The sequence below is a fragment of the Drosophila tropicalis genome, unplaced genomic scaffold, assembly GCF_018151085.1.
Source record: "Drosophila tropicalis isolate 14030-0801.00 unplaced genomic scaffold, ASM1815108v1 contig_593, whole genome shotgun sequence".
NCBI lineage: Eukaryota > Metazoa > Arthropoda > Insecta > Diptera > Drosophilidae > Drosophila > Drosophila tropicalis.
The window spans coordinates 19,532,285-19,551,189 of record NW_027173070.1 but is presented as its reverse complement, the minus strand read 5'-3'; the positions used below and the strand labels follow the sequence as shown (position 1 = coordinate 19,551,189).

At 36.1% G+C, this 18,905-nt stretch overlaps 4 protein-coding genes across 5 annotated transcripts; 2 read left to right on the top strand and 2 right to left on the bottom strand.

The window, feature by feature from the left end:
- Positions 1-393: 393 nt before the first annotated feature.
- On the top strand, positions 394-7,834 carry sxc (O-linked N-acetylglucosamine (GlcNAc) transferase sxc). 2 transcript variants are annotated; one of them, XM_068292014.1, is made up of 10 exons: positions 394-540; positions 602-793; positions 1,456-1,666; positions 2,420-2,603; positions 2,665-2,733; positions 2,803-2,999; positions 4,900-5,095; positions 5,160-6,888; positions 6,945-7,125; positions 7,192-7,834. In XM_068292014.1, exons 2-10 carry the CDS (start codon positions 649-651, stop codon positions 7,457-7,459), a joined length of 3,180 nt encoding a protein of 1,059 aa, XP_068148115.1. In that variant the 5' UTR covers positions 394-540; positions 602-648; the 3' UTR covers positions 7,460-7,834. The 2 variants fall into 2 exon arrangements, with proteins under 2 accessions (XP_068148115.1, XP_068148116.1); XM_068292015.1 differs by lacking the exons at positions 394-540; positions 602-793; positions 1,456-1,666 and adding an exon at positions 2,070-2,191.
- A 440-nt stretch (positions 7,835-8,274) lies between these two features.
- gammaSnap1 (gamma Soluble NSF attachment protein 1) lies at positions 8,275-10,418 on the bottom strand. The gene is made up of 7 exons (XM_068292019.1): positions 10,298-10,418; positions 10,163-10,230; positions 9,353-9,468; positions 9,067-9,261; positions 8,935-9,005; positions 8,510-8,867; positions 8,275-8,444 (listed from the first exon to the last, which is right to left on the bottom strand). The coding sequence occupies exons 1-7, from the start codon at positions 10,354-10,356 to the stop codon at positions 8,409-8,411; spliced, it is 903 nt and encodes a 300-aa protein (XP_068148120.1). The 5' UTR covers positions 10,357-10,418; the 3' UTR covers positions 8,275-8,408.
- A 592-nt stretch (positions 10,419-11,010) lies between these two features.
- On the bottom strand, positions 11,011-17,668 carry IntS1 (integrator complex subunit 1). Its single transcript, XM_068290114.1, has 3 exons — positions 16,171-17,668; positions 15,126-16,105; positions 11,011-15,068 (listed from the first exon to the last, which is right to left on the bottom strand). The coding sequence occupies exons 1-3, from the start codon at positions 17,534-17,536 to the stop codon at positions 11,163-11,165; spliced, it is 6,252 nt and encodes a 2,083-aa protein (XP_068146215.1). The 5' UTR covers positions 17,537-17,668; the 3' UTR covers positions 11,011-11,162.
- Positions 17,669-17,772: 104 nt separating this feature from the next.
- Positions 17,773-18,806, top strand: Not11 (CCR4-NOT transcription complex subunit 11). Its single transcript, XM_068290328.1, has 4 exons — positions 17,773-18,108; positions 18,182-18,321; positions 18,392-18,560; positions 18,628-18,806. Exons 1-4 carry the CDS (start codon positions 17,863-17,865, stop codon positions 18,754-18,756), a joined length of 684 nt encoding a protein of 227 aa, XP_068146429.1. The 5' UTR covers positions 17,773-17,862; the 3' UTR covers positions 18,757-18,806.
- The last annotated feature ends 99 nt before the right edge of the window (positions 18,807-18,905 follow it).

The window sequence follows — 18,905 nt, the reverse complement described above, 5'->3', positions numbered from 1 at the left end:
AACAGCTGATGGCAATCCAAATGATATAAGTATGTTTAAGTACAATAAAAATATTTAGTTAGATTTTTTTGATATTTGCCTATTTATTAATATATAAATATGTAAATATACATATGTATGTATTTAGGTACATATATAAGTAAGTATACTACTACTACTTAATCCGTTCCGATTCCATGTTCCTTACTGCTCTCCAATTGTGTTGGGCGACATCGAATCTATCGGTGTGGCAACCTTCATTTAAGGTGGTCCGGAGCAAAACCTATCGGTTAATCGAGATTATCGGAGCAAAAACTATCGGTTAATCGACATTCCGGAGCAAAACCTATCGGTTAATCGACATTTCGGAGCAAAACCTATCGAAAATCGAAAAGATACTATCGGTGGACGGACCATCGATTGTTTTGCAACCCTAGTGTGCCAGCTGAGTGAAAATTTTATTTATCAGAAAGTGTACTGATTTGATTAATATTAGTTAATGTCTAATAAAAAATTGCGATATACTTCCAGTTCGTTGAAGACAAGCATTTCTTTTGCAAGGTATGACAGTGTAATATGTGTGAGGTGTTACGACTGACCGAAGTTTACTTATTGATTTTAGACAAAATTGGCATCTGCGGACATATATGTAGAACGAAACGGTGAAACATGCACTCTCAAGGACAGGGTCAACAAACGCAGCAGCAATCCTCGGCGCAGGCACATTCCTTGCTGCAGCAGCAAGCTCTTGTGCCTAACAACAATGCAGTTGGAAAATTAAATGAACACCAACCTCAATCTCTATCGTCTGTCGGTAAGAATACGCATCACAACAGATTTGTAGCTTTTATACACACACACCACTTTGCTTGGGACACATACACACACATACAAGCGAGAATATATATATATGTATACATACATATGTGTTCAATGGGGTACACGTGAATAGGAACACGCATGTGTATTAGTGCCTATTATCCAAGTACAACACAATGGAAAATTCCTTCAAGCCGATGCCAATGTATGCATAATTATGTATATATGTATGTGTATGTCTGTATACGAATCTATCTATGTATATATTGGTGGGCAGTCTATGTATATTATTGTGTGTATAAATCAATTTCATGTATTTTAATAATTTTCCGATATTTATAATGTAAATTCATATTAAAAAATGTATACATACATATTTTTTAAATTGGTAATTGAACGCCCGTTTACAGTAAGGAAATAGATAAGAGGCAGACGTAATCAATTCATGAAGTATTCTGAAAATTAAATATATTTGATTTATATTGAGTTTATAAATATCTTAAGGATCAATATAATTGCATACATAACTAAGCAAAAATGTGGTAATGGGCAAACAACCCTCATTATTGACACGCCCCCGAGAATAACTGTTGGAAGTTAAATGTTGTAGCATCTACCACCAGATTCATTATTTTATTTCCGTTTCTTCTCTTCCAGGCTTACTAGAGCTGGCTCACAGGGAATACCAAGCTGTCGACTATGAGAATGCCGAAAAACATTGCATGCAGTTATGGCGCCAAGATAGCACCAACACTGGTGTCCTCTTGCTGCTATCCTCCATTCATTTTCAATGCAGACGCCTTGATAAATCCGCACAGTTTTCTACGTTGGCAATAAAGCAAAATCCTGTACTTGCAGAAGCTTACAGGTAAACGATATTACATAAGGACTGAAGCTAATCATTATTTTTAAAATTTAGCACTTGCGAATCTTTAATTGAAGTATCAAACCAAAGACATTTAGGAATATTCGGAATTTAATAGTGAAATTTCTGAGGTGGAAATTTAATGGTTTGGGGGGCTTTTTCTCCAGCTCGATGGTTGAGTCTCCTGTTTGTATCGCCACGAAAGAAGGGTGTACAATATATCCGAGAGTTGCAAAACAATCTTAACCCATTTTTGACTGAAAATAGAAGCAGAGGTTGAATTTTTCAAGATCATTGGATCTCAAAATAGCTCAAGAGCGGAAAATAAGACAAAGGAGGCTTGGAGGTACATACTATATAGAACTAGAAAAAATTTTAAAAATTTGATTGAGTAGACCAAAAAAGTATTTTCAGTTTTTTCCCACTAATGGAAAGCAGTTTTGATATATTTATTTAATGTTAACATTTCTTGTAAAAAGTTCATCGATTAATATTGGCGCTCAAAATGGAGTTATCGCCGACAGAAAAGTATTATAGTCCCCGCATACATTGTTGTTGCGTCCCACAAATTTTTGGGTACAATATTGTAGCAACGAAAACTGTAACGTTACTCCAATATTAAAGATTTATTGTCGGGGTTAAAAATGTAAAACGTACTTTTTTGCCACTTATCCATCGTATTAAGTAAAACTATTCTACTTGCTATTAAATTAACCGTCTAGGAGCCAATGTATTTAAACGTAATGCTTCTTTCAGCAACTTAGGAAATGTTTTCAAGGAACGAGGACAGCTTCAGGAAGCTTTGGACAACTACCGCCGAGCTGTGCGCCTAAAGCCCGACTTTATAGATGGATACATTAACTTGGCCGCAGCTTTAGTGGCTGCGCGGGATATGGAGGCCGCAGTGCAAGCATATATCACAGCTTTACAATATAATCCCGTAAGTCTGCCAATATCATTTCCATTTTTACACTTTTTCTGACGAAAATCTTTTCTTTTAGGATTTGTATTGTGTGCGAAGTGATTTGGGAAACCTTTTAAAAGCTCTTGGCCGCTTGGAAGAAGCTAAAGTATGTAATACATCAATGACAAAAGTTGAAGCCTTTGTAGCCTTTATTAATCATAATTTTTTTTTCCAGGCTTGCTATCTTAAGGCTATTGAAACATGCCCCAACTTTGCAGTGGCATGGAGTAATTTGGGATGCGTTTTTAATGCACAGGGAGAAATTTGGTTGGCTATACACCACTTTGAGAAGGCCGTGACCCTTGATCCGAACTTTTTAGATGCCTATATAAATTTAGGAAATGTCCTAAAAGAGGCCAGAATATTTGACAGGTTAGTAGAATACAAAATATATGTAAATTTGATTCGAATCTGAATTTTTATCAAATGTTGAAATACTGTTTGTTCAATTATGAGGCAAACTATACTATGTTTTTAGGGGTCTTCTATGTTTTAAATAAGTTTCACGATTGTTTACGCGAATGAAGTTTTCAGAAACCAAAATCAGGCTATTTGACACGAAAAAAATTTGAAATTTTTGATTGTGTTTGATAAATTTAAGTTGTAGCCATTTTTTCTCTAACTCGACCAAATATAAGTATTGCCAGGAAATGTTTTTACAAATTGGAAGGTTGGTATAATAAAAGAAATAGAAAATATCTTTTAACTTCATCTATAACCACAGAAACTTCGGAAACTAGTAGAGAATATGTTCTATAAATTGCTCTCATATCTTTTGTAAAAACAACACAAAGACTGATCGCAATTCACTGCACATATTCTCTAACTGATAACATATCAAAAAGTAGGTATAATATATAATAAGAAATTGTTTAACTTTGACTCATTTGAAGGGTAACGATATCTTGCAAAATTTACCAGTGTGATCTAATCTAAGCATTAAAACGACGTATAACTTTTAAAGTTATAATACCTTATCCCTTATATATTTACTTATTGCTATAAGTTAGACTAAATTACTAGTACATTTGGGTAGCACTATCTTAACATAGAACACCTTTAGTTCAGAACAAATTGATCAATAATTAATTGGTTCCTTATGCCGCTTATCTAACAATAAGAGATGTCCAGCAACTTAATGTGTTTCACTCAGACCAAAAAAAAAAAACAGGACATTTCCGTATTTTCCGTAAAAATGTGCTGTCTCTTCATATTTCTGTTTTAAATTAAATCGCCAACGCTTTGATCTTCAAATCTCAAGCGTGTTAATTCGCGATTATCGAATTTATAATACCTTAAACAACAAAGTAATTTAATTTAATTAGAGGTCAATTATGCAAAATAAGCAAAATACATTATAAAATTCCCATAAAGGTGCAAATTAGTTTTTTTCACATTTATTGACACAGCTATTTTTAATGACATTACTATAATATTGTGTTTTAATATTGCTCACTAAAAATTCAAGTTTTCTTTTATCGTGCGACAAACCAAAACTAAACGTATAATTTTGCCAAAGACCAAAAAAACCGAATCACACATTTACGCGTATATACATACATATGGACATCGTTTACGTTCTACCCGATATACTCTGTAGAGTAGATGAAAATATGAAAATCATTTTGTTTGGCTATTCATATGAGTTTTGTCTCTGTATGCGGGCATTCGTTTATATTTGCGTCAGCCAAGGTTATACATATAGGAATAGTAGGAACACTTACATATTTGCTTTCGAGGCATAAAAAACACACAAAATTACTTCTACAATATCTATTTGTTGTGTGTGTGTGCGCGCTGGCGCTAATATTAAAGTTTTCCTATTTCTATAAATTTTTATTAACATTTTAATTTAAAAATATATATTTATGTGGAGGAGAAAGTCATGATCAAGAGAAAATTCTCATTACCTTAAACTGAAATATCAATGTCAAGTATATATTTAGAACATCATGGATTGTCAATGTATCGTTATTTATACAATAGTCCGCATTCGATGTCAAGATCAGTTGAATGTAGATTCTCAACGAATTTTAGATAATGCCAATAATGGTAATCGTTATTTGCTTCGAATAATTAATCAAATAAGGATCCTTTGGAGACGGTAAATATTCGTAAAGGAACTTGGCCAACTCATTTAGCTGTTACATATAGGCTATGCGTCATCCATTTTTATGTAGTCCAGTAAATAACCTTGGGAAACCAATTTAAGGAAAATTAAATGATTTTTCAATGTTTATTAACAAATTTGAGAATGTGTTTTATTTCACAGAGCTGTTGCTGCCTATTTACGCGCATTAAATCTATCCCCCAACAATGCCGTTGTCCATGGAAATCTCGCTTGCGTATACTATGAGCAGGGTCTCATTGATTTGGCCATTGACACATATAGACGGGCCATCGAACTGCAGCCCAACTTTCCCGATGCTTATTGTAATCTGGCAAATGCTCTCAAAGAGAAGGGGCAGGTATGGAAATTATCAAATTGCAATCTTCATCTGAGTCGGATTTTCAATAACTATTACTGTTTAGGTTAAGGAAGCCGAAGAATGTTATAATACTGCGCTGAGACTGTGTTCAAATCATGCGGATTCTTTGAATAATTTGGCCAACATTAAGCGAGAGCAGGGTTACATTGAGGAAGCCACTCGACTTTATCTTAAGGCGTTGGAAGTCTTTCCAGATTTTGCGGCTGCCCATTCGAATCTAGCATCTGTTTTGCAGCAGCAGGGAAAATTAAAGGATGCATTAAACCATTATAAGGAAGCGATTCGAATTCAGCCAACATTTGCAGATGCATATTCCAACATGGGAAATACACTTAAGGAGCTGCAAGATGTTAGTGGTGCCCTGCAATGCTATACCCGTGCAATCCAAATAAATCCTGCATTTGCCGATGCACACAGCAACTTGGCAAGCATCCACAAGGATTCAGGAAATATTCCTGAAGCCATTCAGTCTTATCGCACTGCTCTAAAATTGAAGCCAGATTTTCCCGATGCCTATTGCAATTTGGCCCATTGCTTGCAGATTGTTTGTGATTGGACCGACTATGATGTACGAATGAAAAAACTGGTTAGCATTGTGGCTGAGCAGTTGGAAAAGAACAGATTGCCATCTGTGCATCCTCATCATTCAATGCTGTATCCATTAACACATGAATACCGAAAGGCTATAGCGGCGAGACACGCCAATTTATGCTTGGAAAAAGTACACGTTCTACACAAACAGCCGTACAATTTTCCAAGAGAGCTGCCCAACGACGGCCGATTGCGCATTGGATACTTAAGCTCTGATTTTGGAAATCATCCTACCTCACATTTAATGCAATCTGTGCCCGGATTACATGATCGCATAAAAGTAGAGATCTTCTGCTATGCCCTAAGTCCTGACGATGGGACAACTTTCCGGTACAAGATTAGCCGTGAAGCAGAGCACTTTGTGGATCTATCACAAATCCCGTGTAACGGAAAAGCAGCCGACAAAATCTATAATGATGGTATACACATTTTGGTCAATATGAATGGCTACACCAAGGGAGCAAGGAATGAGATTTTCGCTCTTCGGCCAGCACCAATTCAAGTAATGTGGCTTGGATATCCAGGCACAAGTGGCGCCAGTTTCATGGATTATATTATAACTGATGCAGTCACTAGTCCCAAGGAGCTGGCTTATCAATACAGTGAGAAGCTATCGTATATGCCTTACACATATTTTATTGGTGATCACAAGCAGATGTTCCCCCATCTCAAGGAGCGAATTATTGTTTGCGATAAGCAGCAATCGACTGTTGCCGACAATGTGGCAGTTATAAATGCCACAGATCTATCGCCACTTGTCGAGACAACCGAAGTGAAGGAAATCAAAGAGGTAGTCAATGCACAAAAACCAGTTGAAATCACACATAAGGTGGCTGAGCTACCTAGCACTACACAAATTGTGTCAATGATTGCAACTGGTCAGGTGCAAACTTCCCTAAACGGTGTGGTCGTTCAGAATGGCTTGGCCACAACACAAACCAATAATAAGGCCGCCACCGGCGAGGAAGTGCCCCAGAATATCGTGATAACAACACGTCGTCAATACATGTTGCCAGATGATGCTATTGTCTATTGCAATTTCAATCAACTTTATAAAATTGACCCACAAACCCTGCAATCGTGGGTAGTAATTCTAAAAAATGTGCCTAAATCGGTCTTATGGCTGCTGCGTTTCCCAGCAGTAGGCGAACAGAATATTAAAAAATCTGTCAGCGATCTGGGTAAGGATCATTATAAGGCATGTAAAATTAATTGTTAATTATTTCCTTGTCTTTAGGCATTTCCCCTGATCGAATAATATTTTCAAATGTCGCTGCTAAAGAGGAGCATGTGCGTCGTGGACAATTAGCTGATATATGTCTTGACACTCCATTATGTAATGGGCATACAACTTCTATGGACGTTTTGTGGACCGGCACTCCGGTTGTTACCCTTCCGGGCGAGACCTTAGCTTCAAGGTATGTTTTGTTTTAGGATTGATCTCTTTGGTTTATGTTTTAACGAAATATTTATTCGTATTAAAGAGTGGCTGCTTCACAATTGGCAACACTTGGATGCCCGGAGCTAATTGCGCGCACTCGCGAAGAATATCAAGACATCGCCATTCGTCTGGGAACAGAGAGGGAACATTTGAAAGCTCTCAGAGCTAAAGTGTGGAAAGCGCGTGTTGACAGTCCATTGTTTGATTGCTCACAATATGCCAAAGGTTTAGAAAAACTTTTCTCACGAATGTGGGAGAGATTTGCGCGGAATGAACTTCCAGATCACATCTCCGCAATGGATGGAAAGTGAAATCCTGTCATTATCATAAAAGACTTGGACAAGGTTCATTGGAGCCAAAAATAACACTTGAACATGCTTCGGGAATCGATTTTGTGCGGCGGCGGCATATATGTTACATGCATACCTAAATATTTTTCCTGTATAAGAAGAAAACCAAGTAAAGTTTAACTATTTACAAACTTATTTTTAATCGATTCAACCTGCTCCTTTATACAATTTTGCCCTTTAATTTTAAGACGTTACATTGTATTAGAAAAAAAAAAATATTGTCCCTTTGGGATACTATTAGAAAATGTGCGGTAAATATAAACAGTGCTTGCTATTGAAATAGATTGAAATTGTATATAAAAAACACGATATGACTAAACTTATCCAAAAAACGCATTTGAATATTTAATATTTTTGAGGGTGGCATCGTCCTTTTAGGAATGTTGTTCTCGGGTAAACCATAAAAATATACACTTGCAATTGTATACCGAGTATTGTGTTTAGCATCCATTTATGCTTATGTAACTATGTATGTAAATGAATGTTTGGCAATCATAATTACACCAATTCGATATCTAAAGACGAGGATTTGACATGTATATGTATGTATATTCGAAGAAAAATAAGCATGTATTTCGTTAAATAATCTTGGGCGTTATGAATAAATATTTTAGTTTCAAGTCACAAATCAGGTAAAGAGGGTAAGGTATTGTATAAAATATAAATAAAATTTAGATACAGATAATGCGACACATTTTTACACATCAATGTGAAAGATTGTCAAAGGATTAATGAATTACTTTTTTATAAGATACAAGATAGTTCAAAGAGTTAAGTTCGGTAATTGATCTATTTTATTTTGAAGCAAGAGTTTAATAACAATTTAATTTTTGATGATTATTAGTTTAAAATTTTGCAGAATAACGAGTAATATAAATTTGTGTTGACGAAAAAGGAATATCTCGATAATTTAGCATAATCCTTCATCATCGTTGTCTTTGACGGCCTATGAAAGTAGAAAGAGAAGACGTTATTTAAAGAATTCCAATTCCCACCTACTTTTTTACATACATTATTTTCAGTGTTTCCTGATTTGCTTTCCAGCTGAATGCCTTGTGGCAATGGAATGCTTTTGGCTAAAATGGCATATTCGACATCCATGTGTCGTATAAAAGGTGATGCTAGCATTTTTGCTGCTAGTTCGGGATCTTCATCATCAAAAGCTTGCAAAAGTGTTTGAAGCGTCATTACTTCTTCGGCTTCACAATAATTGCCCCATTCTTTAAAGGATTTTTCAGCTTCCACTGAATCACCAATACCTAATTGTACCAACACCAATGCAACAACCAAGCGACCAATTTGGCCATAAGACTCAGTTTGCTGATTTAATCCAATTTCCCTTTTCAGAGCTTGTGTAGCCTCCTCGTAACTAAAAGAAAAAAAAACACATGTAATATAATTAATAAGTGCTTAATATGTTTTATTACAGCACTTACCGTTTCAACTTGACCAAAATTCTAGATACTTTAGACGCGTATTCGGCTGCTTGTCGTGTGGAGTCCTCAATCTTTAATAACATATTTTATAACTACATATTCGATTTAAGTTTTTTAATGTCAATTATTTACCATTATCACTTCGCCAGCATGTTGATAGAATCGAAGCGCCATTTCTGGATGCTTTTGCATAGTTAATTTAGCAGCTTTGTCCAAGGCGGATGCTGCAGCTTCAGGAGATCCATGCTGCTGATACAGACTGCAAGCTTTGTTAACATATTCCTCCACTTCTGTCAGTTTGTCAGCATCTTTTGAAAGCAAGATAATCTGCAAAGGTCAACCAAATATCAAGGATTAGCTTTATACTTTGTGTATCATTTTTAAAAAACTTGTATAAATTATGTGTATTTTTGCATACCTGTTCATAGCATTTTGCAGCATGGAACCAAGATTTGTTGTTTTTATAGCTGTCTATAGCTTTTAAAAAACAATCCTTGCTTTTATCGTAAGATTTTGCTATTCGGTATGCAGTAGCTGAAAGTAAAGTGAAATGTACATATACATACATACATACATATGTCGTAAATATCTATATAGTGCATTTTGATGAGTTGCTTTTTGAAGATTTGCAAAAATTTAACAATATCCTTTGTAATGTAAATTAAAATTCAGTAACAAATTTCAAAACGGTTTTCTGTCAGTAAAATTCAAAAATTACAATTGTCAACAAAAATTTACGTATCTGTGCAAATAAAATCCTTCTCTATTCTCATCTTCTCCGTCACCAGCCAACAATTTTATAGACTTATATCTTTATAAATGTATATATAATTTATGTGAAATTTGATATGATGGTAAGTTTTAATAAAAAAACATCAGTATGCTAATTTAATTATAATGCCTTGAATATTGTGAGAAAATAAGTTTTTTATTTCAAATTATTGTGCATAGTATAAAAACAAAACACAAGCTTTAAATCTGTAAAATTATTATTTGAGGTCTCTCGTTTAAAACAAGGTGTCATTTTGTTTAACTTGAGTTTAATATGCGTATGTGTAATTTCTGTGTGAAAGGATGATTCATTATCAATTGTTAACAATCATTAACTTTTTTCCAAAATTTAAAAATTTAAGTTTGATTTTACATCGTGTTCATACAAATGTGCAAACTTATAAATAATTCTGAGTTATATTAAAAAGATATTTTTTAAATATGTGTGTATTCATACCAGCTTTGGAGTATTCATCAGCTGCGCTATCATAATCTGGTACCCATTTTAAGAGTGATGTCTTCAAGCTAAAAAACACACAAGTAAATTTTTATTATTTTTAGGGCATGCGGTCTAAAATGGAAATACGTGTACCTTTTCTCAGCCTGTCTTACTAAATCCTCTGCTTCAGCAATTTTCTTTTGAGCTGACATTGTTATGTTGTGTTGCAAACTTAATGTGTACGAAAAATCGATTGTTTACGTTTTCTTTCAGGTTGACTAGTGCTACCAATTTAGCTGTTTTACCACTAGATCTGGTGAGTTTTAACAACTAGAGGTTAGCGGAAATGATGACTATTCAACTTTTCAATAATTTCTTATTTTAAATTTGATGAAATATCAAACACAAGCCACTTTGTAATGTTTTTTAAAGAAAATAAAAGCCAAAAGGCTCCAACTATTTTTCAGAATTATGTACATATATTTTGATTTCTAGAACGACTGACATTATATGGTGGCTTCAAGCGTCTTGAGACGTTTGTCAATAAATACTTTAATTAATAGCAACTTCCCGCACTACTCGAAATGTTTTAATTTTTTATTCACCATCTGATCCAACATCCACTCTGCTAGAAAGTTTCAATGTCCTTTATGATTGAATACATACATATGTACATACATATTTTAGAAATTCGTTCTATCATTCACTTTTTTAAAGGATCTGAGTTTTAGATCCTAAGCCTAGGCCTCACTTTTTTAATTTAACTTAAAAGAAATCGTTTTAATTCATTATTTAGGGTTTTAATTGTTAATTGTTTTTTCCCCGCTGTGAGCATAACATTATTCACATATCAAGTCGATCCGATATGAAGTTTAGATAAGTTTAGTTTTATTAAAAATATTCATATACACACTTGTTTAAGATTATATCTAGATGCCTTAATTAAATATATTATTAGTAATAAAATAAAATAAGAAATTTTTCTGGCTTATAAATAATACGAGCTTAACTAATAACTCTAATAACCATGCTGAACCACCAATGTTTGCAAAACCTTTCGTATTTGAAAACCAGTATTAAGGCAAGATTTTAAGCCAAGGGAAAAGGCTACCGATAAAATTTCAATAGCATGCTCTTGCAGTAAAACAGATATCTCTGGTAAATTATCAATTGCAGTTGCCGCTACAGATGAATTCTCATCTCTTAGACATTGCATGTATGCATTTAGGGTGCACAAATTAATGTCGGCATTTCCCGGATTGTGCTTTAAATGTCTTATTAATATGATAAAAGCTATCGAACGGATTTGCGCGCTAGGAGAGAAAATTAAACTTAATAGGCGTTCAAATAACTCATTGATGAATACAAATCGTTTCGAAGTGAGACACTCCAATTCCTGCAATGGTCCCAAAACAACATCTTCAGCATCCGACTGCTTAATAATTTTAATCAAGTCAAGAAAATGTGGAGAAATATCATTGAAATTCAAACGACTATAAGAGCCCATGGTAAGAACTGCGCCGGAGCCGGAACCCCTTACACCGACGTCAACTGGAACTGCATTTGAATTTGCTTCAATAGCTTCAACCTCAGGCTTGATATTATTGGGAGGCTTTGTTTCTACATGCTCATCTAAATCATACTCGTACTTAACTTCCTCATCATCAAGCTCATAGGGTGCATTCGATTTATGCTGCAGCAAGGCGACGGCTTGCACTAAAACTTGTAGTTTCTCTAACGAGGTGTACTTGGCTGCCAATTCCATTAAGATTCCGACGTATTGCTCGATAAACGATAAGGCACTTACCGGATTATAATTTATATATGACTGCAATAGCTGAACGAATTTGCTTAACATCTGAATGGCCTCTTTCACTGAGCTATGATGTTTGAAAAAATTAAAGTAACACGAAAGTGTTGTTTGAACATCAGTTTTGTAGGCGTCTTCGAAAATCGTAGGCTGCAAAAGTTCCAATGTTCTTAGAATTTGAATAAACCGATGGAAATGATGTTCTTCCCGAAGTGCTTTCATGCTATTTTGTGCTCTGCCCTGCATAACAGAGGAAAGTACACTCAATTGTCGAAGGAAAAGTAATGGATGGGAGGCAGCCAATTTTCTAAGTAACAACTCAGTATCTGTGGAGAGGGTTTCAAAATCTTTCTTTGCCACTAAACTACCTAAACAGGTTATTAAATTGTTTGATACCTTATCGGCTTGACATCCTTTTAGTGTTTGTAATTTGTAGGTTTGTTCGCCAGCCTTCGAATGTGTTAAGAACTTGATGCGCGGATACATAATGTACAACTGTTGCAATACTTGAAGTTTTAAAGAATCCGATACTGAACTATTTTCAACGTACTCCACCATTTGAACCATATGGCCTTTACGTTTTTCTGTCAACTTAAACAAGAGATTCATTCTCGAACACAATTTGAAATCATAGTTTGTGCTGCTATTAGCTTTTATCTCGGAAACACCTTCGTGCAAGATGAAATGCGCAAAGGGTTTCAGTTCAGATGGCTCAAGTAAGAAGAATGCCTCTGTGTCAACATTTTTGGACATGTATTTCTCTCTGCCCTTCCATAGTTTTGGATTTGTGGTCAATGCCTCAAAGTAGTTAAGAACTGTAGTGTAATCATAATCCCCGTGGAATTCCTGAAACAGATTCTCTGCAATACGTTCAATAGTAGTCCAATTAGTCTGATGATTGATAAGCGATAGCAGATAGAAACGAAATTCACTACAGGATTTCGAGAACAGGAATCTTTCTTTTAAAAGTTGCGTAGAAACAATTTCAGGATCGGCCTCTGCTAGCCAATCAATGAATAGACCATTGTGAAAAAGTTGCTGACTATTGTCATCTTCACTCTTTATATATTGACCATTGATATGGTCGAAGCCTTGAATAATTTTCTTAATAATTCTCTTTCTTTCGGCGAAAGAGCTATGTGCCTTAAATGTTGGTATATGAATTTGCTGCGAACTTCTGAGCATATAAATCAAACTATCTAGATATAATTCTGTGTAAAGGGAATCTAAGTTGGTATGATTTTGCTTCGATAAATTGAAATGTTTCCTAAAAGCGCTCTCAATGGAACCATAATTATCAACATTTAGTTTACAACTTAAGAACGTTCTGAAGAACGTGCATGCACGTTGGCTCATCTTAAAAGTTTTGTCGAAGTCATTTCCACTCTTTCTATCAGAAATAGAGGCTGATTGATTAACGATTTCAGTAATTGAAGCTAATAGGCCATGTTTTGCATGTCGTGGATCGACCACAACATCCAGAAGATTATGAACTAAATTGCTATATTCATTTCTCGAAACGATTTGCTGGTCTGTTTTCGTAAGTACATTCTTCACAATTTCCTTTCTACTTGATTCATTATCTTTGGGGCTAACATAATCTATGTCAAAGTCATCTATTTCAACATTTTCCAAAATTTGTACATCAATTTTGGGTAGGTCTGGAACAGTTTGTGAATGGGAATGCAAATCAAGAGCCTGCACAGTGTAATGACCATTTTTAGCACCGCGCGACTGCTGTATTTCAATAAGTTGGGCTAGATAGGCTTTATTAAGTATTGCATTTTTGACTAAATCGAATTGCTCGAGAACCGCAGTGTCTAGCATAGCTAATAGCTTTGACATGGAGTTGACTGGAGTTCCAAAATTTTGGACGAAAAGAACAATCTGATCGGGATTTAGATCGTTTAATGCGGCTTCGATTAGCCTATCAACTGAAGAACGAATCATTTTAAGCTTCAACCAATCGGGTAAAAGCTGCATTTGCTCCTGCGGCATGCTAGGTAGAAACGCCACGGGAGCTGGCCGTCCCTGTGGAAACCAATAATCGAGAATCGGAATAGATTCGGGCATGTTACTGTTCGAGTAAGTGAGCAATATAATAAAAGCGTGAATTATATTGATATGCAACGGAAGTTGCACACCATCCTCAAATTGAACCATCAATAAATCAGGATATTCGGTCCATTCATAGGGCTCGTGATATTCCCTCAATTTGATAATATAATTATTAAACATTACAAATAGACATTTTAATGTCTGAATCCGATTCTCATCTGGCGATGTTTCATACTCTTCCTGAGAGATTATAATGTGTTGAAACATTGTGCTACGCTCTACAATTAATTGTGCCATATCTATCACATGATCAAGCATCTCATTTACTGGATCATTTAAAGTATGGGCCGTAATAAACTGAATATAGGCCATAATAAGTTCCGGACAATTCTCCACCTGACATGCAGCCCTAAGTTGGGGAATAATAAATGGTTTGACTTCCAAGAAGTGAGGGATTTGTTGAATAGATTTCAATAGCCATTCGTTTTCGAATTCGCCAGAATGTTTAAAAAGTATTTTTACACCAGACAAAGCTGCAACTCTTGACTGCTTTACAGTAGAGGATAGACGTCGGAAAATATAGTCTAATACCTCGCAAACAATTTGATGATTAAGACTTGCGTCGTATATAAGATTACGCAGGAAATTCACTAGCTCTGCATCGCGACTATTCTCTTCGTTTATGGCGTGTGCATTAAATAATAGAAACTCGCATAGACATTGAACTGGAAGATGACTAAAGTCGCCCTCACTATTCTGTACCAGATCGGACAACCAGGGCATAGATTGTGTAGTACCTTGCCTTTGTATTATATCTAGAAGCAAATCTGGTTTCCTACACCGACAAAACAAGTGACCCAACTTATAAGTTTGATTAAGAAACTTCAGTTGATCTAATACCATATTTGGAACTTTTCGCGGTTTTCCCATAGGATCCATGAGCATGAGCTGCGTAATTAGAATGGCATTCTCCTCGGTAATAACAGCATGCGGAGAGGTTTGAGCTGCCAAATGGGTTTCAAATTGCAGTATATGGTCGCGTTCTACAGTTATGGTCTGAAAAGATATTAGATAAGTTATTTGTTTTCATCTGCAACCTTATAGAAATCTTACCTGCAATTCATCCTTATGCGTTGTAGACGAGCTGAATTGATTGGTAATACATATTTCTATTAGCATTTTCATTGTGGGATAATGATCCCAACAAAAAGCCCCGAATGTTGATGGATTGTGGGCCGATATCATAAGGAGTATAAGCCAAGCCTTCCAATAAAATGCTATTATAGCAAGTTTAGGTGGTTCATAATCGGATGGAAGTCGAATGTTTTCCGGATGATGGTATTCCGACATGCTGAATAGAAAATCAATTATATCAAACTTATTTGCTTGAACTGCGGGAAAATTGTTCGCCTTCATTCCAGAAACTCGCTTTATGACCATTAAAAGTACATCAAATGTGTTGGCAATCGAAAAGGGAATATCCTTGGTAATTCCAATTAAAATAATTCGCAGCAAAGTCTCTTCATGAATGGGCGTCTCGGAGATTATTCTTAATATAGCTCCTCGCTCAGGCTCCGATGGCCATTGATCGCAACGTGAATATTGCTCTGGACTATCTAATAAAAGTAATTTATGCAGAGCCTGATGATATTCAATCGCTGGAATTTTGAACACATTTGGCACAGTCTCATACATCCATGAGACCGTATCCAATTGAATCTGTGACATTTGGTTGTAGAGTTTCAAAAGAGCTTGATTGTTCTTTACATCGCGATTCGTTTTCAGCGATAAACTCGCTTCACGTGCCTGCGGAGTGGCTGATAGGAACATGCAGAGACAAACAATATCAACCATTGAATGAAATATTCGTTCCTTGAAATCAAATTGCTCAACTTGAGGTGTTAGATCTTCTCGCTCGCTTAAAAATGTTTTGCTAAATTTCACAAGGTTTACATCAAAGCGTAACATTCGCACGAGCTCTCTTAGAAAAACACGCAAAGTTCTTAGGCAATCATCACGTTGTAAAAGAAATTCTTGATAAATTTCCGCAAGAGTTACAGCAGATTGATCAGGCAAAGTTTGAAACATTGTAGCTGAGTAAAAAAAAATACATATTTTTAGTGAAATTTTGTATATGCAAAACAGAATGATAACTTACCCAACATTCCCATATTGTTGGGATTTCTGGTATTTGAGAGTTCATTTTGAACAACCAGTTTCATTACCGTGCTCAATATCTCTGGCTGCAACAAGATCATTTCCTTTAGACAAGACATGTAATGATTTATCAATGGTTTGGTCTTCAAGCGCATTTTTACCAACACCAAAAGCACTTCATTGTCCTGAGTACTCCTTCCCTTGATGTTGAAGCATATGTAAGACAGCAGTTGTTGGGCAAATTTTACAAGTTTTCCATTGTGGATCCATAGTTCGAGGCGCGAGATGCTGAGGCAACGAACCTCAGGAATGCCCGAGGTGCTACATAAGAATTTAAGAAAATTTCTGGTGTAATTATCCTGCTGTTGGCGTTTATTCAACTGATCTCGAATGGCATCACTGACAAGCTTTTGCACCGTGCTGTCTGTAAATCTGGGCTTGGCAGAGCATATTGAGTCCGCAACGGATTCTAGTTCCCCGGCATGCAATGGACTGGCATCGAGGCTTTGTGTGGAGTTGTCTCCCGAGTCGTCATCTATGATCACACTCTCTCTGTCCCTAAGGGAGGAGCCCTGGCCAGTTGCAGTGCCAGAGCCAGATGCCGTGTTTGCATCCCAACGAAGAAGACTTACATGAGGAATTCTAGTCTTAAAAGCGGCGCAAATATTTTTTACTAAAGGAGAGCAAAACTCGTTGTCTGCCCAGAATCTTTCATTCACAGCATCCTCGATATACGTGCGAAGCAACAAATCTGGCCACTGTGATGTGTCTGCGAATCCTCTGGCCAGCAGATTAGCGAATAAAATGTGCAGATTAATGTTGTAGCGCATTTTAACATTCGCCTCCCGTCTTAGAAAAGATAAGAGAGCGCATGCAACAATATCGCTGGAGAAGAAATGCGGCTGGACCTTTGCCACATATAGAAGAGCCAGGATGGCGACATTGTCCAGCTTCGATCGAGAAGAATTTGATGACGATGTTGATGTTGATAGGTGTTTGACAACCCCACAGATCAGTCGGACAGCATAATCGTTGTCGTTCTGTTCGATGGCTGTGTAAATGCCCTCAACTAAATTGGGCATATCACAATCGACAGCCATATGCTCCCATAACTCGTGTCCGCTTCCGCTGCTGATGTCTGTGCCGGCTTCCTTCAGGCTGCTGACCCTCACGCGCTTACTGGGATTAGCAATAGAAGATGAGGCTTCTCGCTTTCGATCCGACGAAGCCGTTATTGTTGTCTTAATGGGCAAAATTTTGGATTTTGAATCATCGCGAACACTTTTTGTGCCCAATGCAAAGAGTTCGCCACCAAGCGGCACTTTCTTTTGGCCCCTATTTGAGCCGCTACTCTTAGAGCGCTCCATAATTAAATACAACAATTACCTTGGTGGCGTCGTATTGACCACAGCTTAATTGTTGCTTCAAATGGCAAAAGAAATTAATAATTAAGCTGCCTAAGATCTTATGCTATTTATTAGAGCGGAGACGGTGTTGAACAAATCAAAATCGTGCATTTTTCAACACAGAAAACTTTGCGTAGGAGTAAATCTCATCGATATTTTTGTTAGAGCCTATCAAACAAACCACATAAAGTCCCATCTCTAATTGATTTACAAATGGGGAATTGTGGAGCTCATTTACCTAGTTTCTTAAAATTATTTCTCATTTGTAAACAGAAGTAGACGCAAATATGTTTTTGTCAATTGCTCCACCCCTTATGGACTTTGAAGATGAATTGTTGTGGATTAATCAATGCAACAATGAAAACCTGAACATTTTGTATGATAAATCCAACTACGTTACACCAAACACAAAACACCTGATTGAACAAGCCTTTCTCCAGCCACTAAGTCTAAGCGATCAACAGATTCTCTTTGATGATCTTCTGAAGCAAAATAGGAACATTGCCCATCAATATGGATTGACGCCAGCCAAGGTGAGCATAATAATAAATAAATCATATCAGAGAAATCTCAACTATAATCTCTTCCTTCTTTACCTTCCGACAGCTGCCCCAGTTGGTGGAAAATAATCCGCTTATTTCCATCGAAATACTGTTAAGACTTATGCTAACGACCGACATAACCGAATATTTCAACATATTGGTACACATGGATATAACGCTCCATTCCATGGAAGTTGTAAATAGGTAGCACTCCCATGCCCACTGGCAACTTAAATCAATGATCTACTAACTGTTCATTCTCCTTACTTTAAAGGCTTACAACGTCAGGGCCTTTACCTACCGAATTTATCCATTTGTATATCAGTAATTGTATATCAACTTGTGAGGGGCTTGTTAAAGATAAATACATGCAATCACGTCTGGTACGATTAGTTTGCGTTTTTTTACAGTCCTTAATTCGAAACAAAATTGTTAATGTCAAGGTAAATATTATATTCATTAATCCATACTCCTTTTGACTTTATTTATTTCAAATATCATCTTTTTTAGGAATTATTTATCGAAATCGAAGCGTTTTGTGTGGGATTTAGCAAAATTAAGGAAGCTGCTGCATTATACCGACTTATTAAACATTTGGAAATTGATACCCCACAATCATCCAGTACTTTAACAAAATAATGACTTAAATTTATAAGACCCAATAAAAATTGAAACAATGACCAATGACACTTAAATGATCTTAATGATTAAACTTCTACTAAATCTATTGAAAGTGTCATTGACTCTTCAGAGTTATCAATGGTGGAGAGTTTTTAAATGAAAATCAA